The 25,331-nt window shown below is 36.8% G+C and overlaps 1 protein-coding gene across 3 annotated transcripts in view; it reads left to right on the top strand.

Annotated features, from left to right (window-relative positions):
- LOC126272199 (proton-coupled folate transporter-like) overlaps nt 1-25,331 on the top strand; it is a 236,990-nt gene that overhangs the window by 65,087 nt on the left and 146,572 nt on the right. The window contains exon 5 of one of the 3 annotated variants that reach the window (XM_049974878.1): nt 9,099-9,182. The exons of the other annotated variants lie outside the window; for them this stretch is intronic. Within the exon in view, the coding sequence (XP_049830835.1) occupies nt 9,099-9,182 (84 nt within the window). The remainder of the gene's footprint in view (nt 1-9,098; nt 9,183-25,331) is intronic. 3 annotated transcript variants of the gene reach the window in all.

A 25,331-nucleotide genomic window follows, 5' to 3' on the forward strand; every position in this document is an offset into this window, starting at 1 on the left:
CTATAATTTGTTTGTTATGATGTTCACATTAAAACTGAATAAATTGCAAAAAAGTAAGAAAATAAGAAGATAACAAGATGGAACACAGATAGATTGAAAGAACTAAAGGTGTTGAGACTTCCAAAGCTATAATTGGGTAGTAAATAGGGAAAGTAATCAAATAGAAGATGAATTGGTAGCTTTGAAAAATGAAACAGTGAAAGCAGCAGAAGGTCAAATAGGCCCAGTAGATATCTATGAATATCCCATAAAATATTGAATTTAACCAAGGATAAAGAAATTATAAAATATCAGCAAATGAACCTGCACAAAGGAAAACGTATGTCTAAAAAGAATATTGACAGAAAGTGTAAAATGGCAAAACAGAAGTGTCATGAGCAGAAGTACAAAATTGTAGGAGCATGAATGACTATGCAAAAGACAGATGTTGCCTATAGAAAAATAAAAGAAGCTTTTGAAATAAGGATCCGTACAAATATTAAGAGCTCAGATGGCAAGTCTGCATTAAGGAAGAAGATTGAAAGCCTGAAAGAATACATAGAAAGTCTGTACAATGGAAACAGAGTTGAAGACAATATAGGAAGGGAAAACATGGGAGTAAATGAAGATGAGATGGGTATATAACAGTGAGAAGAATATGATAGACTACTAAATAAAGGTCTACAATGAAACAAGGACTTTGTAGTAGACACCATTCCCCCAGATTTATTGAGATTGTTGCTTAAGTCAGTCATACAAAAATATTCCATCTGGTATGTAAATATATGGGAGAGGCAAAATAGAATCAGACTCTAAAAATAATCTAATGATTACAATTCCAAAGAAGGTAGATCCTGGCAAATTTAAATATTAATAAAATCACCAGTTACAAATGAATGGTAATACTGATAGAAAGTGGTATTGGAGAAGATTAGTTTGGTTTCTGGAATAATGTAGGAACATGTGAGATAATACTGACTGTATGGATTACTATAGAAAATAGGTTGAAGAAAGCCAATCTACATTTATTGAATTTGTGGATTTCGAGAAAGCTTTTGACAAAAATGACTGGAATAAAACCCATGGAGCAAAATGTTATTTCAGTCATGTATAGAAACCAGGCTCTATTTATGAGTTGAAGGACAAAAAGAGATGCAGCAGTTGAAAAGTTAGACAGGGTTGTAGCCTATCCTGAATGTTACTCAATCTGTTCATTGAAAAAGTTTGAAGGAAGCAAACAAGAAACATGGAAAGGGAATTAAATTACAGAGAGAAGAAATTAAAAATCTGAGTTTTGCTATTGACATTTAATTCTGTTAGAGTTGGCACACTTCAGGGGCAGTTGAACGAGGTCGATATTGTGTTGAAGGAGGTTATAAAACTAATATCAACAAAAGTTAAATAAGGATAATGGAATGCAGTCAACTAAAATCTTGAAATGCTAAGCAAATTAGACTAGGAAATGAGATATTAAATGTGGTTCACAGGTATTGCTGTTTGTACATCAAAGTATATTGCAATAGTTGAAGTGGAGAAGATATAAAATATAGGCTGGCAGTAGCAAGAAAAACAATTCTAGAAAACAGATATTTATTAATATCAAGTGTAAATTTAAATATGGGGAAGTTTCTCCTTAAGCATTATATACAGTGGTACCTTGTACAAAAGGGAAATGTGGATAATAAAGATATAAGGCAAGAATGACATGTCAGCTTCGAAAGGTACTGGAGAATGCTGAAGATTGGATTGGTAGATCTGACAGCAGATGAGGTGATACTGAATGAAACTGCTCTCTCTCCCCCCCCCCCCCCCCCCTCTCTCTCTCTCTCTCTCTCTCTCTCTCTCACACACACACATACACACACACACACACACACACACACACACACACACACACACACACAAAGTCACAAAGTCTGAGATGCGCTCTGTAGATAACACAGCACTGTCGTATGCGTGGCCTTTTGGAAGTATGCACCTGTATCACTGCATTACTCCTCACTTAGGGAGATCAGGGATTCTTGAAATGTCCATGCTGTCCTCCTCATACTGTCCTCCTCATATGCTGGGCTCTGGATAAGTTGGCTTGCTGCAACAGAAGCATACGGTCTGAAGCACTTCAAGCAAGCACACATTCTGCACCCACATTCCTTTGTTTTATAACCATACGGCAACACTGGTGATCCCGAGGCTGTTTCCATGTCAACCTCATGCATTGGCTCTGCTGATGGAGCTCACAGCACTTATGATACTGGTATCAGAGATTGCTCAGTAATGGGTGATAGAATCCCTGATGATGATGTCAGAAACAACAGAGGAACTGCTGGTTTGGCCACTGAGGACAGATGCCCTTATCCAAGTGGGGGTGGAGAACCAGAAGCAGCAGGTGATGTGATGCCCAATGTGAATGGGCTCTGAGGTGATGGGATGACATCAAGATGAACCCAGCCAGCCACATGAAGGCAAAGTTGATTGTGGTGTCTCGAGCAGAGGCTGTCCTATGCACAAATGTTGCAGAGACACCACCCACAGCATCTGGCGACGACAGCAGAAATCCATTTAGGATGACATCCAAACCACATGCCCAGACAGCCACTCTCAGCTGTAAGAAGCATGAAGGCTGCGCGGGCTGACGTCCAGGTGGAGGTTGTAGAAGATGTAGCAGTGTCCTTAGCTGGTGCCCTTGGAGTAACTACTCTGTGCTCTTCTTGGCAAATGGCTTGAAATGGTACGAGGAAAGAAACCGATCTAAGGCAATGTTGGCTGGGAAGTTGGCAACATACATTTTCACCTGAGTTGTGAACATTTGTACTAGGTGTTCTACCTCATCATCAAATTGTGGATGGAACATCTGGGTGAGGATATTATGGATACCATAGGAATCACAAAATGCTACAAAGTCTAGCAATGAAAATTGTGCACCTTTGTTGGACAAACATTATAGGGAAGGATTTGAGTGAAACAAATTTTGGACAAGGCTGTGACAGTGGCATTTGTGGATGTGGAAACACTACAAACAACATAAAGAAAATGAGAATGTGCATCAACAACCAACATCGAAGAAGCATTGAGAAATGGGCCAGGGAAATCCACATGTATACAGTCCCATGAATGTGATGGTATCAGCCAAGGAGACAATGATACCTGAGGAGCTGCTTGGTCCATTACACCCGGGGAACAGGAGGTAACCAGGTGGGTACCATTACTGTCCAAGTCGGGCTGAAACAGGGCAGACAGACCTATGCTTTTGTGTGTGATACACCGCAATGATCAGCACGTAATAGACAGAGAACCTCCAAACAAATGGCTAAGGAGGATCACTATATGAGAGACTTCATCATCTATGTCTAAAAGCTGAACACTATCCACTAAAGAAAATTGATAACAAAAGTTGTAGTAATTATGAAGGGGGTCATACGCCCAAGAAGGTGGTGAATCTGGCCAATCATGTAAGAATGTTATGAAATTCTGCAAAATAGGGTACAAAGCTACAGCCTTTGTGATCTATGTACTAGTTACAGGAGAACCATCAACCATTTGCTGTGTAGTGACATCAATGTGGAAAAAAAGCAATTTCTCCTAATCAAATCCGGTGTTATAACCAGTCAGCAGGTGGGACAAAGCATTGGTATTTGTTTGTTGATTCACAAGGCAGAAATGAATCTCATATTTGTTACATGAAAGGAAAAGAACACAACACTGAATGTGATGTGCTGATTTATCTGATAATGATGCAGGAGGACTGAGCAAGGAAACCAATGGCTATTTATCAGTGACCAGGTGGAATTTGGTACCATAGAGAAAAACATGGAATTTCTTCACAGCATAGACAATCACCAAAGATACCTTTTCTATCTAGTCTAGTCTGAAGAGGAGTCAGCATTTTTTAGGCATAACAACAGTCCATTCAGAACCATTGGGATATCTATGAGCCAATGACATCCCCAACCTATACTGTGAAGCATCTGTCCCATAGACCTGGTTGGTACATCATTAAGCAGGGTGCAGACCACAAATGATCTGGAGGGTGGAAAATGCAGTTTCACAAGTTGGTGGTCAACAAAACAGTCTGTTTGTGCAGCAACACATGTAATGGCTGTGCACTTGTTGCTACCCAAAGCAAACATTTATGGTAATAAGAGACTTTGCCCAGAAAAACTTGAATTTCTCTGACTTATGTAGGGTATGGAAGTGACGAAATAGCAGAAATATGATGATGCAAGGCTTTGAGACCCTTGCAAGAAACTTCAAACCCAAGGTAAATGATAGAAGGTTGTAAAAATTGACAATTTTCTGAATTACTCTTCAATCCAGCCACTTGGAGGTTGGAAAAGAGTGTCCAGACATGTAGTAAATGTTCTTCATTGGGGGTATGAGAAACTACAATGTCATCTAAATCGTTTGTAAAACCCAGCACAGATGTACAGCATCTGTGCTTAATAACTTACAAGTTATTTATTTATTTTTAAAAAGGAATGCTGCCCTCTCCAAGAGGTAACCACAAGTATTGGTACAGTCAAACAGGGGTACTAATAACTAACATACATTGTGACTCTGTACCTAAAGGGAGTTGTTATAGGCATCTGAGAAGCCCATTTTTCAGAAATATTGACCACCCGATAACTTTGCAAAGAGTTCATCTGGATGCGGTACCGGGTATGTATCCACAACAGATTGTGCATTGTCAGAATCTTTAAAATTGCCACAAAGGTGTAACCAGCCCAACCGTTTATTTTCTATAACTAAGGGGATAGATCATTCACTTGATGCACTAGGATAAACAATGCTGGATTCCATGAGGCTACCTAATTCATCTTTGACTAGTTTACTGAGTGCCACTGGAACCGGACAGGCTGGAAAAAACAAGACCGAGCAGAAGGTTTCGTGGTTATGTGCACTCAAAAACTCTTGGTACACCCCACCACTGGAGAGAAAAAAGAGGAAAACTCAGAACTTAATGCATCTAACTGTGTATATAGCACTTCTCCAGACACTAAATTCACTTCATCTGAAATGGTAAAACCAAACAACTTAGAAGCATTTAAACCAAAAAGATTCTTTGTACATGAGTTATCAACATAAAGAAATGTAAGTGACTGGACACTACTGAGTTGTAGGTCACTGGGGCAGAGAACTGACCAAGAATAGGAATACTCTGTTTATTGTAATTTATTAATTTTTGTGACTCAGGGAGATGAGAAGTATAGCCCCATTTCATATTAGTTTGTAAGTATAACGAGGTTACAGGAGCTCTTATATCCACTTGCTTGTGTAGAACTTTGTGAAACACCATAACATCAGTGAAAAGCTTGTTTGGGCAAACAGAAATAGCCGATACAATGTTTATGACTATATTAACACCAAGATTGTTGTACTGAATTTTTGCACTACAAACACAATCATTTTTGTTGTAATTATGACAGGTAGCCCAGTGGTTTGGGCAGTCTGGGCACGTAAGGAAAATAATAAGGGCAGGACAGGAGCATGGAACATATACATTGTTGTTTACTGGCCCATTTACTTCATTGGCATTGCTGCTGCGGGGAGCGAGGCCAGCCACCATGATGCTGTGATCATGTGTTGCCTGCCAGAGGCATGTTTTACCCCTGTAAACTACCTGAAACCTGGTGTGGAGGAGAGGGTTGGATTGCTGATACCTTACACCATGACTCAATTTGGTTACCCACTGCACGAGACACTTCGAACGACTGTGCAATAGCTAAAACCTTGGAGAGTTATCAATTTTCACTCTGGAGAGCACACTCTGGCACCCCATGATCCAGTACTAAAGGAATGGTAGTATATCTCATCATCTGATGAGCATACAGTTCTTTATGCACATCAGACACAAAATTACAATGACAGCTTAACCCTGGAGTTCAGCTGCCCATGCTTGATAGGACTGATGTGGTTGCTTAATACAATGGTAAAACTCAACCTGGGATGCAATAACAAGGGTGTGCTTACTCTAGGATTTTGAAAGAAGTTCACACAATTAGTCAACATTAAAGAAGATGGATCCTGCAAGGGATCAGTTGGTAGGACTTGATACACTCTAGGTAATATCCATGAAAGGAACAAGGCATGGCATAAAATAGCTTTGGTAATCTCAAAAACTTGAAAGTGTTATCACACGCATTTCTTGTATGCATCCCATTCCTCAAAAAACTCATCATATGCAGAAAAGGGAGGCAGATAAACTGTAGGGCCTTGGAGGGCAAAACAGTGAATTACACCAAGTGCAGAGCATGCTGACTAGACAAAACAGAAGTCAGTGATTGAATCGCCTGAGTTTGACTTTCCAGTACATGTGATTGGTGGTGCAATGCCATGACAAATGATTCTCGCTGTTCAAGTAACTGATGTAATATGTCCTCCATAACATCATCAGCCTTTGTGACAATAAACAGATGATGAAACAGAACTGAAATTAGCATCAAGAACAAGAACACAACATTACCAATCATGTTGTAATTAGGTGTAAGTACAACAAGACCAGTAGACTGAACACAACCTTATTCCATGGAAGCATTGGTAAATTGAACACAGTATTTAAGTAACATTCAGCAAGAACCAATTAATACAAAAAGAGCTGTAGCAATACACATGAGAACTGAGGTCAAGCGTACCTCAGCTAGCCTTAAGTAGACTGGGGTCCATGTTGGGCTCTGATGGTGATCTCACACGTGCGCACGTGCACACACACACACACACACACACACACACACACACACACACACACACACACAAACACAGAAACACTTGTCTGAGGTGGCCCCACAGATGATGTAACCGTGCAGCATGTGTGGCCTTTTGAAAGTGTATGCATGTGTCACTAGAGAGCGTAGTTGAGGAGAGGGGGAGGTGGGTGGAAATGTAGAAACAGACTAAGACTTGACTATAGTTATCATGTTTAAATGGGTGTAGGTTGCAGCAGTTATTCAGAGATGAAGAGGCCTGCATAGTATAGACAAGCATGAAGAGCTGCATCAAACTAGTTTTTCGGCTGAAGACCACAACAACATCGTCTCTTACAAACATACTACACTAACCCCATTACATGCTTTTGAAGGGCACGTAGAAGCTAACTATAACTCTGTAAATTTGATTTCTTGAATAACACATTATTTTTGATTAGCCAAATCATTTACTGTTCCTTCATGCTCTCTCTTTTCTCATATTTATCTAAAATTATTGTATTTACAGAATCTTCTTCCTGCATCTAAAGAAAGTAGTTGCCTCATTCCTTCTTATGTTTCACATGTAGGTCTACTCTCAGATGTTATATATGAAGTTTACCACACTCCTTCAAATTATAGTCTTTCCCATATAGTCCTAATGATGATCTGGGTAGTGAAGCGGCCATTTTTCTCATTTCTTTTGATAAACTTCACTTTGAAATCAATTCTTGAAAAGTAGGGTCTGTCTTATTCGTCTGCTGTTTTCTTTTTACCAGGTCTGTTAAGGCCTAATGATCCATAAAGTCTATCAGTTCTCTCCCAAAAAATGAATATTTGAGCTTCTGAAAAGTGCACATAATTGTCATAATATTTTCCTTTTGTTTCTGTGTAATTTACAACATTCTTTGTACGCTTCAACTCACAACCATATACATTTAGTGCATCATATTGCTCTTATATGCCATTTCTTAAAAGACATCACATCTCAGTTGACACTTTGATATGTTGGCAGCTACACCACAGCAATGACTAAAGTTTTGCTTTCGCTACATCAAGTGCTTCAAACACAATGAGATTAAGATTAAGTACTCTGCAGTCAAAGTAAGGAGGGTGATACCAATGCTGATGCACTTGTCATCTCCAGCCTTATACACCTACAATGCTAGTTGTGACATCACTTTACCAAGTGATAAGGATCAAGATAACACTGATGTCATGATCAATGGTGCAGCTGTAAAAGAATGGTACCATCAAACACTTGACAATCAATAGCTGGAACTTAACAGTGCCAACATAGTATTTGTCCACAAGCTCATGGAGTTTGAAAATTCTGATGTAGTTGGAAGTCTGAGAATGGTTGTTTCAAAAATATGGAGCATGTTTTCCTTTAATTTGAACAACAAAGAAAGAACTTATTTAGTAGTGTAAGAAGTAACTACACCATTATTTGTCATCACTGTGTTTAGTGATCAGCAAGTCTGCTTGCCAGATGGAGGGTGCAGATTACATCACCAACAGTGCCAAGCATTTTTATGTGGTGGAAGGTTTGGAACATGACCACAGAACTTTTTAGTGCTGACAAATGGTGAGCTAGTTGAAAAACAAATAGTGATAACTGTTTCAAAATTTGATGTGAATTGCAAGAAGAGTAATATCCTAACCATGTATCACTTCAACAGTCCCATTCATTGCCACCTCAGGAAGAGGATGTGGTGACAGTCAACCTGAATCACTTAGTTTCCCAATCCTGATCACAATGTTAGTATAGTTTTAATAACAATAGTCCTTATTTTCATTTTGATTTTAAATCTTCAAATTGAGTACAGAAACTGTTCTTCCTATCTCTGACCCAATAATCAACTAATCTTTCCCCCCTCACACTCTGTCCTCTTCTCCTTCCACCTCTCTCTCTCTCTCTCTCTCTCTCTCTCTCTCTCTCTCTCTCTCTCTCTCTCTCATGTCTGCCTGCTTAGTTGCTATCATGTTGCAGACCCTTATTTAATTCTCTGCCAGGTTGAAGATTTTCTCCACTAGTGGGCTGGGTGTTATGTTGTGCTCACTGTCATTTTATCATCACCAGCATGCAAGTCACCCAATGTAGTGTCACTTGAAATAAGACTTGCAACCCAGCAGCCGATCTCCCCAAGATGGGGCCTCTCAGCCATCAATGCCACACGATGATTTCATTTTCATGTCTTTTTCTCTCTTATGATTTCAGCATGGGTGGAACATTAAGCCATAAACAACCATACCTTCTTGCAGTTTATTCTTATGCTTATAGTAAGTTCTTCTTTCCTTTGGGTTTCAGTTTTGCTCAGTTACCGAGACAAGAAATTTAGAATGTTGCGTCAACCAAGGATACTGGCATATTTCAGTGTGTTGTTATAGAAATTATAGTTCAAATGCATTACTGTTTTGTTGTTGTAAACTCTGTTATAGGTCCACTTGTTGATATACTGGGTGGTGCAACTTTGATATGTGTCAGATCAATGGGATCCAAATTAGTACCATCAGAGGAGCTTGGTAAGTTTAAAAACTAAGTTGGGTATTTTGTATAAAAATATTAAATATATTACTGCAATAGCTTTCAGTTTTTGTATATTTTATGTAAAATGTAAATACTTTTCACAAAACAATAGTTTGTATGACTTATGTCTAATGTTGAAGTTGCACATAGGCACATATAAATAATCAGGAAATTGCATTATCTGCTCCTGTTCTTGTAACTTAAGTCCATACTATTACACCCCCTTACATTTGCATGGGTGCGCACACCCAAACACACACACACGCACGCACACACACACACACACACACAGGACTGTAATGTCAAATTGTGACCTCTCACTTTCTGTGCACAACTTTCCCTACCTTAAGGTCTAGTAGCCAGTCATTGCATCAGGATGATATTTCGTCAAGATTTGATTATTATTATTACTTTATTACCATATCTTCGTTCTTTACCAGCCATGGCTGGACAGACTGCATCACATATACAATGTTTATCAACTAACATTTGTACAACACCATATACTAAATTTATATTACAAATAAAAGAAAATATTTATGCAGTGCACAAAAACATATAGAACATAGAGAAAATGAAATATAACTAAACAGGAAAGTAAAACTTCATAGCAGCAAATGAAAATACCATAAATCAAAATGTTTACAAGACCATGTAGTCACAAACATAAAGTTTCATTTTGGCAAAATATGTACTTTAAGTAAAACATAAAATTAAATGTGCAGTTAACTGAGAACATAAAAAGAAGATTAAATTTAGGCAAAATTATATATAAAACATAACAATATTTATTATTTTGTCCATTCACTAGAACCACTGTTGAAAAACTCTTCCAAGGAATATAGTGGATGTTGTTTCAAGCCCTGAGCAATTTTTTTCTGACATAATTCAGGTGGCAGGGATTTCACTTCTGGAGGCAGTTGATTGTACATTTTTAGGGTGACTATTGGAAAGCTGTCTTGTGTACTTGATAGGTGACACCTTGGCACTTCAATGTTCCTCTTACAGCGAGTGTCATGATTATGTATTTCTTGTCTTATGCTAAAATTCCTTTGATTTTCTTTTATATAAATGAGGCAGAAAAACACATACTGGCTAAAAACAGTCATTATGCCTAGCCTGGTGAAAATAGGCCTACAGTGGTCCAGTCTTTTGCTAGAGGATATGATCCTGATGGCTTTTTTTGTAATAGCAACACATCTTTGCTGCCTGAAGAGTGTCCCCACAACAACAGTCCATAGCTAATGTGGCTGTGAAAGAGTGCATGGTAGACTATTGTTAGAAACTGGTCAGTTATTACCCTCTTCAGCTTCCTCAGATGGTATATCACACTAGAAAGTTTGGTGCATACATATGCAGTGTGATCATTTATAGAGAGTTTGTTGTCAATCTTGAAGCCCAGCAGTGTGACAGTCTCCATGTTCTCTTAGTCTTCAATGTTGGTTAGACTGCATATCAAATGTTGGGTTTTTTCTTCATTGATCTTCATTTTGTTTATGATGAACCATTCTTTTATTTCTTCAAACATCAAATATGATGCACCAAGAGCTTCTACAGCTGTATGTCCTTTGGCAATAAGGGTAGTGTCAACTGCAAACTGCAGCATTTGATTATTACAGCTCACATCACTGACAAATATGAGGAATAGGAGAGGTCCTAAGACTGATCCTTGGGGCACTCCATGTTCCAGTTTTTGTTCAAGAGAAGTTGCTTCATGCACTGATACTACCTGCTTTCGGTTTTCCAAATAAGATTGCAGTGTTGATAGAACAACACCTCCAACACCATACCATCTTAACTTGGCTATTAGTGTTGTGTGTGAGATGCAGTCAAAGGCTTTTCTGAGGTCACAGAGTGTCAGTGCCACACTCTCTCTCTCTCTCTTCAAAACTCTGTCAAATCGTTTTTAATAAGTCGAGTGTGGCTGTCACTGTTGACCTCCCTTTGCAGAATCTGTGCTGTGTGTTTTGGAATAAGTTGTTTTCCTCAAAGTAATTCAGTGCCTCACAGACTCAGTAACTTTGGCTAGTACTGGTACTACAGAGATGGGCCTGAAGCTGGACACCTCGCATGGATCCCCCTCCTTATATATTGGTACTGTGCACGCCAGTTTAAGGAAGTCTGGGAAGACACCAGAAGATAGACATTTGTTTATTGCTAAGGCTAGTGGCTGAGCTAATTCTGCAATAATTTTCTTTAGCAGTGTGAGGGCATGCCATAGATGTCTACACTTTCTGAGTGTTTGTAGGAGTTCACAATTTTTATCATATCATCAGGGTGCACTTCCTTCCAGTTTTGAATAGTGCAACTGTCTGCACTTCTTATATTTGCTGTCAGATCTAGGTCAGAGTGTGGAATTTCACTCACTGTCTTTTCCACTATTCTGACAAAATATTCATTGAAGTCATCAGGGCTACATGAATTTAAGCAGGAGTTAGTCTTGTTTCTGTTCTCATTTACAAGATTCCAGGCAGGATTTTGGGCCTCTTTAATGTACGTAGCATTATATTTTTTTTGCTTCCTCTACCACCTTCCTATAAGCCTTTTTGGCTTTTAGGTAGTTGCAGTGATGTAATTCTTTAGCTGGAATGTCTAAAGCTAATTTCATTCAGTCCTTGCACATTGTTACAATACACTTCAATTTATTGAGCTCGGGGGTGTACCATTGTTTCACATTGGTAACTTACTGCCTGCCTCGTGATTTGTCCACAGGATTCTTCACTGGTATCACTGGAAACATGTAATAAAATATTGCTTTTAAGGTTTGGAACAGACATAAGAAAGAATCACTGCCTACTAACTCTGCAATTTTCTGTTGCCAGTTTACACAAGACAGAGCTGCTTTGAGATCATTTAGTCTCTCTTCTTTAACCAATCTTCTTTTGAATGTGTAGTTTGAATGCCATGTGCTTATCTGCAGTTTGCTCCTCATACTGGTTTCCATTGCTAGTGCATAGTGATGTGCTATCATAGATTCAACTACACTGAGTTTATAATCTCAGATGTTGAGATTGGTGATTATGGTGTCCAGGTATGCACCACCCCTTATTGGGAGCTTATTTGCAATAAAAAAACCCTGTAACTGGTAATTAACCTCATAAAGATCCTCTCTCTGGCATGTCCATCACCTATGTGTACGTTAAAATCTCCACACAGTGCGATTTTTGATTTTAGGCATGTTATGTAACACAAACAGTTCTCCATATGTCCAATAAAATTCTCAAAGTTACCATCTGGTGAATGGTACGCAGCAACAACAACTAAATCAATATTTGTTAATAACAGTGCAGCCAATTCAAGATCAAAACCCACACAAAAACTGCTTAAATCAATTTCCTTGATGCTGTGATCTCTGTTGGCATACACAGAGACCCCACCGTGGGTTGCAGTTCTTCGAAACCAAGCACTGGCCATGTCTAAGCATTCAACAGATTTATAGAAATCACCTCCTGCTTCACCTAGCCAGTGTTCACAAATACATAAAACATCTGGTTTAATTTCTTCTATAAAAAATGATAGGAGATCCATTTTGGTTCTTATGCACTGCACATTTTCACTTGCAGTGATTACAGGCATATGGTTTTCGGTACTAGCAACATTCTTGTACAGTGATCCTTGATCCTTGTTGTTAACTTCATAATCTATTTTATTGGCATAATAGTCGGTCTCTGGAACAAAAAACGCTTGATTACCACATTTTTGGGCCATACAGCAGTTTCCATTAGCTTGTCTCTTAGATGAAAGTCTACACCAATCTTAAAATACTATTTACACCCTTAGATTCCAATTTTTCTACGTGAAATTTGCTATGACCAGGTAGGATTTTCTTCAAAAAGTGAATTACGTTTTCTGCTGTCGTTCCACTTTTCACCTTTCCTAAATGAAACCATGCTCTCTTTTCCCCATACAGCATTCCTTGGTCATCACCAGTGCCTATTATTTTATTTTTCCTGTCACTAACACTTGAATTTCCAGCTACTGAGATGGTATTGGTTGGAGGAGTTGATCGGATAGTCACTGTCTGTTGCCGTTTTTTCATGGTATAGCTGTATTTAGCGCTGTGTTATCTGTTTGTTGTTCTGCAGAAATTTTTGGGGTTTTCTTGTCCCTATGGCGAACACTTCTTTTCCTACAACTTACTACACACCACTCTATATTGGGTGAGAGTTTATTTTCTGAGGAATCTGCAGAGTTGTAGAGACTATTTTCATCTTTACTGATGCCAGATCCTGTTTTGTTGACCGATACATTTTTTATGCCAAAACACTCATTTGATTCCATGATATCAGTTTGATTACAATTTACGGTTGGAGTTTTTTTTGTCTGGAATGATCTGTTTTCCTTGTTGTAGAAAGGGATTTGAACAGTTTCTGTCACTACTTACAATATCACAGCATTCGTCAGCACCGTTTTCTCGATCACCGACAGTTGTTTTGGATGTGTGAGTTGGGTTGCACAGCACATTAACCACAATATGGTGTTTATGTTTATCTGCCGCCAAATCCGTTTGTTTACCATTTGCAGTACCAATGTTTTCCTGCAAAAATTCACTTACTTTCCATAACCACTTTCCAAGGAGTCAGCACCATTTACAAGTGGTTTTTCACATATGTTTACATTATATTTAGGAGACTGTAATTCTTTGATCTTAGAATCAGCACTGATAATTGTATCCACCTTTTTATTAATTGATAGGTTATCTTCTGATATTTTATTTGTTAACTTGAGTATATTTTGCAAGTATTCTAATAATCTTATGTCACCGTTCACTTAAACATCACTTTTGTTTTTACTGCACTTCAGGTTCATGTAAATTTTCGCTACTTAACTTCTTTTTGCAGGACACACAGTGAAACTTAATTATGTCACTACAATTTTATTACATATCATTGCTTCATATATAAAAAGTCAGATACTGTATCTGTTTCTATCCACTAAATTAAATATGAATAACAGGAAATGGTAGGAAAACAAAACAAAAAAATGAGGAAATGTAATCATAACCTTTGTTTTACTTTTATTGGTAGTCATCTTACAATCTTTTTGGAAAACACTCTCCATTCTTTTCCACTAATCTTCCAAATCCTATTCCACCTCTGACAGATTAAAATGTTATCATTATATCTGAAAGGTTTTATTTCTTCTTCTTCAGCTGCAACTGCCTTTCTGGTTTGTCATTGGTTTTCTTTGGTGTTAGCTCAATAGATGAATTCATTAACATTTGGCATAGGATACAAACCAGTCTCACTCTCTTTTATATCATTCAACATTTAAAATTTCAGTCTGGTTTCGGAGCATGCTGTGGATAACTTTTTGAGTGGTGCTAACTACTGAATCTGTGGATGTAACATGCATAATTATTACAGATTTAAAGCAGGACTAGAATGATATATTAAACCCTTGGAGTGAAGGAAGTATTGATTCACAAATTCCTAATTTATCTCTTAAGCTCAAACAAATTAAATGCATACAACTTCTTACAAATACTTCTACTGCTGCTGACACCTTGCTGTCCTGTAACACTAGCATTATTAGTGAAGCAGACTACACAAAATTTCTGATGCAGTTTGTGTACAGAATACTCACATTGAAGGCAAATATTCTTGGCCTCATTGTTGGGAATAAATACGTTTTTTCTTTGCCAATTCCATGTGTAGTAGTGTGTTGTTTTTCCATCTTGGGTCTGTTTTACAAATATATCACTGAATAAACAGTGTCTGATAATCTCTGTTCCTATCAACACAGTACATGCAGTTTTATTCATCAGCGTTGAATTTATGATCTCCAAAAAGGACTAATTGGAGACAGTATCCAGTAGGTTATGAGTCCAGGAAGAGATTAGCTAAGTTTTTGTGCTGATAAAGTAGCATCTGTTCAGAAACTGATAAATTAAGCTCACAAGTATCAGCATGGAATCAATTGTGGCTCTTATTATGATTTTTATAGTGAGGATAATGTAATTTGGGTGTGTTCAACATGCTACTTTCATGTTTCGGCTAAGAAACTTTCAGGATTTCTGTATTGAATTAATGAAATATGTTGTATTGAATTAATTAAATATATTGGATTGAATTAATTAATTAATTAATTAAAAAGAACTAAAGATTTAAACATTCTTAGCAGTATTACAATTGCAATTGCTCTATGTAATTAATTAATTGTATTGCATTAATTAAATATATCAAAGATGGCTTTCAATGGGCAATCACTGTTTAATTTTGAAAATCTGACTGGTGTGACTAACTATAGTGGCTGCAAATTTCAGCTGAAAATGAGCCAAAAAAGGAGCAACTATGGAAAACAATTTCTGGAATTGATAAATGTCCAAAGAATGTAAAGGAATGTATTTAACTGTAAATTCTTCTGTTCATCCAAAATGTCATGGAGCAATGATAGCTGAAGAAGTGTGGCAGATTTTACAATCTGTGTTTGGAGACAATAGTTTATCCAGTTATAATGGGCTGTGACAATGTTTGATGAATATACAACTGGTTTCTGAGAATAATGTGGAAGCATATTTATTGAAAATTACCTCGCTTGCTCAGCAAGATCAAAGCTTTGGAAAAAAAGGGGTGATGATTTCATAGTAACAATTATATTAAGTGGACTTCTAGCAGATTTCCAACCCTTGATTATGGTGATTGATAACTCAGGTGTCAATATTACTGGTGATGTAGTAAGTCAGTAATGAATTAAACTTCAGTTCAATAAATTCAATTCTGGCAGCTAGTAAACAGTACAGTAAACACTACAATTCAAACATCAACTGTGATGTGAAACAGTCCAAGTCATTTAAATGTTAAAAATGTCAGAAAGTTGTTCTAAGGCAAGTGACTGCAGAACTAAGGAGAAGCTAAAGAAATCTTCAAATCTGTGAATACTATGAACACTGAAATTGAAAATACATTGATGGCTCTAACTACATGAAATGGTTGGTATGTAGATTCTTGATGTACATGACATGTAGAACATGATGTGTTCAACAATTTCCAGTTGACCACAATGACAAAAGTTATAGTAGTAAATAACAGAAGTCTACAGGCAGTTGCAGGGGAGAATGTTCATCCTGAAGTTACATGTGATGACAAGAAGGAGCAGGTAAATTTTAATGATGTTGCATATTTTTCAGGCCTTGGATACATCTTGCTGTTAATTAGTGAAATGACAAGACATGGATTGTGCACATTGTTTTATGATGTGCAGCATGGTATACATGCAAATAGTGATATGAACAGTGAAAAATCTGCTAAATGTTTTGTGTGTGCAGTGTGAACTCTTTGGTTTCCTGCACTGCCTCTGAGCTAAAAATGAACTAAAGATATAAACATTCTTAGCAGTCTTACAATTGCAATTACTCTTTGTAATTAATTGTTAGCTGTGTGTTTAGATAATTGTATTAACACATAACAGTTGGTTACCCAGAATTTTCCAATCACGTGCCCTAATGGTTTCATCACACACTAGAAACATTGAGTCACACACTGGAAAAAATGAAATGCATTCCAGAATCATAAAACACATCATACACAAGTTTTCATGACAAATGCATCAAGGTGAATCATTTGTAAGCAGCTGTGTGCATAATCAGTGTCTACCATGACAAAAAAGACTTGCCAGTGGCAAACATGATCCATAGTCTGATTGCAATACAACCACCTCTCTTCTGGATGGATAATCAAATACTGTGGTTCACCCAAAGTGAGAGTCAATTTGTGTTGGTATACATCACCTCAGATTAAACTAAATACAGTTATGTGGTGGCTGCACTTAATGAGTAAATGACTATGGAAGGTTTGATGCCAAGCACTGAAAAACACCTCAATTAAGCATGTGCTTGTAATGTGCTCATCACAGTCAGAAGGTAAGTGATTTTAAAAGTTGCTGTGCAAAGATGAAAATTGCTCTTCACAGAAGAACTCATTGTCTGCACACCATCTTAACTAATCCACAGTCATTGCGCATTGGAGGACAACACAATTAATGAAATCTCTTACACATTCCCAGTTATTTGTTGTCATATCCTTGTGGTCTGATGTCGTCCCAGAGGTACACATCTTCCCAACATTAGATTATTTTGATGGCATAACACAACTTCCTGACCAGGTGCTTGCTGAGACTGAAGTGCAAGACATCATACATTTGATGTCTCAAGGAACACCTGATGAAGACATCGAGTTATGGTGTTGAAATATCGTGTTGTGAAGACATGGACCACCACCAGAACATCTTATCTCAAAAAGAAGGCAACATAATTTATGACAATATTCTGTGTAATATTTGGCAGTCATTCTCACCTGCAGGTACAGAGAAAATACTCACATTTTGCACTGATGACCTTGGTGCTATAGCTGAAACAGCTGAGCAAATGGTTGAGATGTGCCCATTGAAAATCATCACAACAGAGACTTCTCTAGAAGCAATGCAAGTGCAAGTAGCTGAATGGTCTTGGCAAGTCACAGCCCTACAAATGCAGCACTCACAAGAGCTATACTCTTCCAACAGAAACAAGGATATGGCCACCAGGGGGAATACCTGCTGGTATCACAATAAATGTGGACCTGAAGGTCAGCAGTGTCAGTCACCCCAGAACTTATTTCAAACTGGACAGCTGTCAACTGTTTATAACAGAGCACTCTACTAAGCTGCAATTTCTCACTGACACAGGTGCTGATCTCTCAGTTTGCCTTTCTTCTCACCTTCCATGGTGATAGTGATGGCAATCACCTATATGCTGCAAATGGATCTTCCATCAAGGCTTACAGCTATATCAACTTAACATCTAAACTTAAATATTTGATGAGAATTTGTGTGGAGATTCATTGTTCTTGATGTCTTATACCTGATTGTTGGAGTGGGATTCTTATTATTTTACAATCTATTCCAAGTTCTTCACAGTCACCAGCTGCTTAATTCGACAGCACACTTTAATAATCATGGTCACTTTGCTATGCTATCCTTGCTGGCATCAAAGTGATTACAGGTGATTCACCATACAACAATCTGCTTAGTCAGTTGCTTAAATCACATATTCATAGCCTGCTCCAACACTGGTATGTTGTCACTACACCACGACAGCTTGTTCATAATGGGTCTCATTATTTGCATCTGGCCAACTAAAGACTGTTAAGCAAGAGTTCTCTTTTGTGTTACAATATAAATGACAAGAGCCCCAACACACTTCCCTGGGTTACACCCAAAGTTACTTCTACATCTGGTGGTGACCCTCCATCCAAGATAACATGCTGTGTCCTCACTACCAGAAAGTCCTCAACCCAGTCACAAATTTCACTTGATATCCCATATGACCATACTTTTTACAATAAATGTAGGTGTGGTACTGAGTCAAATGCTTGTTGGAAATCACGAAATACTGCACCTACCTGGCTGCCATGGTCCAAAGCTTTCAGTATGTAATGTGAGAAAAGTGTGAGTTGGGTTTCTCATGATCGATTTTTTTGAAATCCATGATAGTTGGCACTGAGAGCATTCTGTTCAAGATACCTCATTATGTTTTAACTCAGAATATGTTCTAAGATTCTACAACAAATCAGTGTCAAGGAGACTGCATCTTAGTTTTGCGGATCACTTCTAATACCCTTCTATTCAACGGATGTGACCTTTGCCTTTTTCCAGGAACTGGGCAGAATTTTTTGTTCAAGGGATCTACAACAGATTATAGTTAGAAACCACATATTCAGTGTAAAATCTGACAGGGATTCCACTGGAGTCTGGAGCTTTGTTCAGTTTTAATGGTTTCAGCTGTTTCTCAACATCATTGACAATAATACTTATTTCATTCATCTTTTCAGTGGTATGAAGATTAAATTGAGGCAATTATCCAGGGTATTTCTTTGTAAAGGAACATTTGAAAACAGGGTTGAGCATTTCAGCTTTTGTATTGTTACCCACAATTTCAGTTCCTCATTCACTAGGAACTGGACACTAACAGTTTGTGGTAAGACTCTTTACTCCACGACTGCCTACATCCTCTCTTTTTATCATTTACCAATTCCATCAACAGATTAGATTAGATTAGATTTACTTTCATTCCAATTGATCCGTAGTGAGGAGCCCTCCAGGATGTGGAACATGTCAGAACAACAATACATGACAAATAGTTACAACTAAAACAAATAAGCTAATGTACCATTCCACAGGTCCCAAGTGGAATGATCGTCATTTTTTAATGAACACTATATGAAAGAGTCATTTTAAAAATACTAGTGCACTGAATTTAAAATAAAAAAGTTTTTTATTTGTTTATAGGTTTATAAACATGTAATGCAACTACTATAATACTTATTTACAATGAACACATTACTGCACTGAAATGGTGCAGAAGTTAGATTGTACTGTATGTGCTGAAGATAATCACTATGGCAGTAAACAGTAACAAAACACTTAATAAAGAAGTACACGATCACAACACTAGAAGTAGAGAGAGACCCCCACATCATCTCTCATAGAACAACGCTTTATGAGAAAAGCCCCCACTATGCAGGCATAAAACTACTGAATTGCTTCCATCTTAATATCTCCAAATTGCCCATTACAAAACTAAAAATGAAATTAAAATTATGGCTCCTAAACAATCCGGTATATTCAATAGATGAGTTTCTAGATTTAGTACATTCGTATGATGGAAGACCATCTATCTAAAAATATATGTAATCTCAGATCTTAGACTGTCACAAACTGTGAATATTTGAATGTCAGATATGAATACTGTGTTACAAACTGTAGATTCCTTAATCTAAGTATGGCAATAACAATTTCTTTTATGTATAGTCCACATATGTAACTCTGTTCTTTCAACTAAATTTACAAAAAGTTGTGCAGATAAAAGTCCCAGCCAATAACATGTAACCCTAGTAAGTAAGGCTCTGACTTATCCAGAAGTCTGGAACAAAAAAAACCTTTTTTTGTAATCAGTTGATGTTGGATCAAAATAAATAAATAAATAAATACTTTCACACACACACACACACACACACACACACACACACACACACACACAAATTTTCAATGAACACTTTACTACACTGAAACTGTGCAGAAGTTATATTGTACTTATATACAAATCAGTTGGTTTTACTGCGAAATTCATCAGTGGAGTAGGAGTTGGCCACCAATAAATCCTTTAGGTTTCTCTTAAACTGAATTTCATTGGTTGTTAAGCTTTTTATGGTTGCTGGCAAGTTATTGAAAATGTGTGTTCTTGAATACTGCACACCTTTTTGTACAAGACTAAGTGACTTTAAATCCTTGTGAAGATTATTCTTATCTTTAGTATTGATTCCATGAATTGAGCTGTTGGTTTGAAAAAGTGGTGTATTTTTAATGACAAATTTCATTAAGGAATAAATATATTGTGAAACAGTAAATAGTATCCCTAGTTCCCTAAACAGGCTTCTGCAGGATGTTCTTGAGTTCACACCACATATAACTCTTACTGCATGTTTTTGTGCCCAGAAAACTTTAGCTTGGCTTGATGAATTACCGCAAAAAATAATCCCATATGACATTATGGAATAAAAGTAAGCATAGTACGCCAGATTTTTCATTTTTATATCCCCTATGTCTGACAAAATTCGCACTGCAAACAGAGATTTGTTAAGACCCTTCAGCAGTTCTGTGGTGTGCTCCTCCCAGTTGAATTTATTATCAAGCTGTAATTCCAAGAATTTAACACTGTCCGCTTCTTCTGTCTTCTTGTCATCATATGTTAGACATATACTCGTGGGACACCCCTTACAAGTTCTGGACTGCATGTAGTGTGTTTTTTCAAAGTTTAGTGACAAAGAATTGGCTAGGAACCAGTAATTAATGTCCACAAATATTTTATTGGCTGATCTTTCTAAGACTACACTTAATTTGCTATTTATTGCAATGTTTGTATCATTGGCAAACAAAACAAACTTGGCATCTGGTAATGTTACTGATGAAAGGTCATTGATATATACAAGAAAAAGTAGGGGCCCTAAAATAGAACCTTGTGGGACCCCACATGTAATTAGTTCCCAGTTGGACGATGCCTGATAGCCTGATACATGTCTCTTTCTTAATAACACCCTTTGTTTCATGCCAGAGATATAAGATTTGAACCATTTTGCAGCATTTCCTGTTACACTATAATACTCTAATTTACTTAAAAAGATATTGTGATTTACACAGACAAATGCCTTTGACAGATCACAAAATATACCAGTTGCCTGCAATTTTTTGTCTAATGAATTAAGCACATTTTCACTGTAAGTGTAGACAGCCTTCTTAATATCAGAACCTTTTAGAAATCCAAACTGTGACTTTGACAGTATGTTATTTGAGATAAGATGGTTATAAAATCGACTGTACATTACCTTTTAAAAATTTTGGAGAATTCTGGCAAAAGTGAAATTCGATGGAAATTTGATGCTATTTCTTTATCTCCCTTCTCAAACAATGGCTTCAGCATATTTCAGCCATTCAGGAAATATTCCACTGATAAACAACTGGTTATACAGATAGCTTAATATGTTACTTAGCTCAGAATCACATTCTTTAATTAACTTTGTTGATATTTCATCATACCCACTAGATGTTTTTGATTTTAAAGATTTTATGATGGACATTATTTCTGTAGGGGTAGTGAGGGTCAAATTCATATTATGGAAGTTACTTGAAATGTCTGGTCTGAGGTATTCCATGGCAGCATCTACCGAACCTGACAACCCCATCTTTTCAGTAACAGTTATAAAATGTTTGTTAAAAAGTTCTGCAACACTATACACATCTGTCACCAATGTATCATTTACTCTTAATGCTATTTGTTCCTCTTCATGTCTGGTTCTACCGGTCTCCTCCTTCACTATATCCCATATTGTCTTTATTTTGTTATCTGATATGACTATCTTTTCCTTGTAATATTTTGCAGTATTTCTTATATTGTGCTATAGCATCAACATTGGAAATGGTTCGGATTGACAGATATACCCAAAACTACTGTTTACACTTCATTCAAACTTTACACATGTGTATTAATGTCATTCACTCTATGCAGTGCTGCACAGATGTAACAGCATTCCATTGATGCAGTAAGTTAACTAAAGACTTAGAGTTTTGTTATGCATGATTTGATTACTACTTGTAATGTTGTCTAGTGAAGCAGAGCACGTTGCACATCTACAGCAACTATTCACTAGATTACAAAAACATGTTTTAACAATTAACCTGCAAAACTATGTTTTTAGAGTGATGGAAGTATGATTCTTTGGCTGCCTTATCAATGCACAAGGAATCCTGCCACCTCAAGGCAGAATGGTAGATACTTCTCAATGACCCCAGCCCACTACAGTATGATAATTCCATTGTTTCTTGGGCTTGACGTATGTATATTGAGATTATGTATGCTGTCATGCACTATTGGCAGCACCTCTCTAAACCTGGAGTGACCTTTAGAAACATTATGGTCATTATCAAATTAAGCTAAATGCTAGTGTTATTTAGATTTCTATAGAATTTACAGGATATTTTGCATATTCGAAGCAGGACTGTAATCTATGGATTGTCAACACACACTGTTCCTTTTGCTACAAATAAGAATATAAGTTCACTATTCTTATTCTATGTAAGTTTAGGTATCACAGATAGTATAGCAAAATTTGTTACTTTAATTACGAGCATTATTCACTGAAACAGAGAGGGGAAACTTCAGCTGAAGAATCCAATGCCCTGAAACATGTGATTCAGTGTTCAATAATTGACTGAGATGATTGATACCCCATCTAAAGTGCTACAACCTGAGGCTGAAATATATAATGAAAAATTTTACAAGATGACAAGTATGTACCCCTATGGCAGTATTACAGCATGCTCTGTTTCACCACATGTTCAATTAGTTATGATAAATAAGATAGCATATTAAATTAGTGACACTCTGCCATGAAAATCAGGGAGAATGATTAAAGACTCCAGAAGGGATATAAACAGTCAATCACAGGTAGCAAGTATATTTAATAATAATTCCTTAAATTTAGTAGAAAATATATAAAAAAACAGTTTAAGAGGTAAAGCACAACAAAAATGTTATAAAAGCATCACAAAGTTCATTCATGTGAGTATATCACCATCTTTCTTCTGAAATTAAGAATATTATATTTTCTCTAAAAATAAAGCTCAATTGGATTTGACAGTTTTTCCAACAGATTACAAAAGATTTGTTCCCATGTCATAAGACCTGTCTTATGTGAAATATGTAATGCATCACTAATTCATGGTATTTTCTCAGAGAGATTGAAAAATGCCATTATTACACCCCCTCTATAAGAAAAGGAATAGAAGAGATGTCAATAACTACCAATCTGTTTCAGTACTGACATTATTTTCGAAAATTCTTGAATTTGGATGTATTCTAGAATAATATATCACCTGAACAACAATAATATCCTTAGTAAATCACAGTTTGGATTTCAGAAGAGTTGCACTACTGAGAATACCTTTTGTTCTCCATACGTAAAAAGCAATAAATAACGAAAATCACAACAAATTGATATTTTCTGGATTCTAAGCCATTTGACTGTGTAAATCACAATATTTTCCTACAGAGACTGAGGTTGTGTGGGGATTGTAGTGTAGCCAACCAAAGGACAATATTAAATTAAACCAAAAGAATGCAGAAAATTGTAATTAGTAATTAACCCCATATAGTCAGGGTGACTAACTTGAGAGAAATCACATAATGGATTTCCTAAAGTTCAATCTTAGAACTGCTATTGTTTCTCATGTACATAAATGATCTTCTGTCTAATACACAAGCAGCAGAATTATTTCTTTTTGCAGATGAAACTAGTATTGTAATCAATCCAAGCATACATACAGCAGCAGAAGAAATGATGAACAATGTTCTTAAAAGTGTCATTATATGGTTTTCTGAAAAAGGGCTCCCTTTCAATTTTAAAAAGACACAACATATTCAGCTCTGCACATCTAGAAGTACTACACTAGTGATCAGTGTAACACATGGTGAGGAAATAATAAGTACAGTGGAAACTTAAAATTTTGGAAGTTGTCCATAGTGATGAGAATTTTAACTGAAAAAAATAACACACACACATTTTGGAGTTCTTAAACAACTTAGGTCAGCCACATTTGCACCCAGAATCATTTCAAACTTTGGGGAGAGAAATCAGTATGTTGACAAATTTTGCATATTTTCATTCAATAATATCATATGGAATGTTCCTGGGATAAATCATTTTTAAGAAAGAAAGTTTACTTTGCTCAAAACCTAACTGTGAAAATAATATGTGGTGCTCATGCATGATCATCTTGAAGACATCTCTTTAAGTTGTGCATTTTGATTACTTCTTCACAGTATATTTATTCCCTCATGAAATTTGTTGTAAATAATTCACTGCAATTCAAAAGGAACAAGATATACATAATTACAGTACAAGAAAAAAATGTTATTTGTTACACCATACTAAGGTTATCTAATGCACAGAAAGGTTGCACAGCACTGCAACAAAAATTTTTGATCCCCTGCTCAGTGATGTAAAATGTCTGACAGGCAGCAAAATAAAATTTGGAAACAAACTGATAAGGTTTGTCCTTGACAAGAACTTCTATTGCATGTAAGAATCTCTATTATTGCAATATACTAGGTGATGGGTAAGAATTAGTAACTTGCATCTGAATTATAGAAAAAATATGTGGTGTCCATCAACTGCCAGTAAGTGCCACCTGCCAAGTGCAAAGTAAATTGTCTTTGGCCTCAGTGTTCTTTGGACTGTGTGTGCTTTGGACTCTGGTGTAGGTATTTGAGTTGTTATTGTCTGAAATGTTTCTCCTGTATGTGGTGTAATTATATGAGCCATAGCAAAAGTACCTGATCATAATCAGTTTAAGTTTTCAATGTGCAATCAGTTGCTGTAGCTAGAAAACACACATTGGTGACTCCAAGTCACAAAAATACATTGCATTCACTCACTATGTATCACTGGTATCACGCCAATAGACAATGTCACAACCTCCAGTTCTTCTAGCAGTACAGGACACCGTGACCATGGAATGGACCTTTGTGAAGCACAACACTTTACCCCATGTGCTACTAATTCACTGGGAATGTTCGCATCTCCAGTGTTTGCTTAGACAGGCCAGATGGCCCT

Source organism: Schistocerca gregaria, chromosome 5, assembly GCF_023897955.1.
Source record: "Schistocerca gregaria isolate iqSchGreg1 chromosome 5, iqSchGreg1.2, whole genome shotgun sequence".
NCBI lineage: Eukaryota > Metazoa > Arthropoda > Insecta > Orthoptera > Acrididae > Schistocerca > Schistocerca gregaria.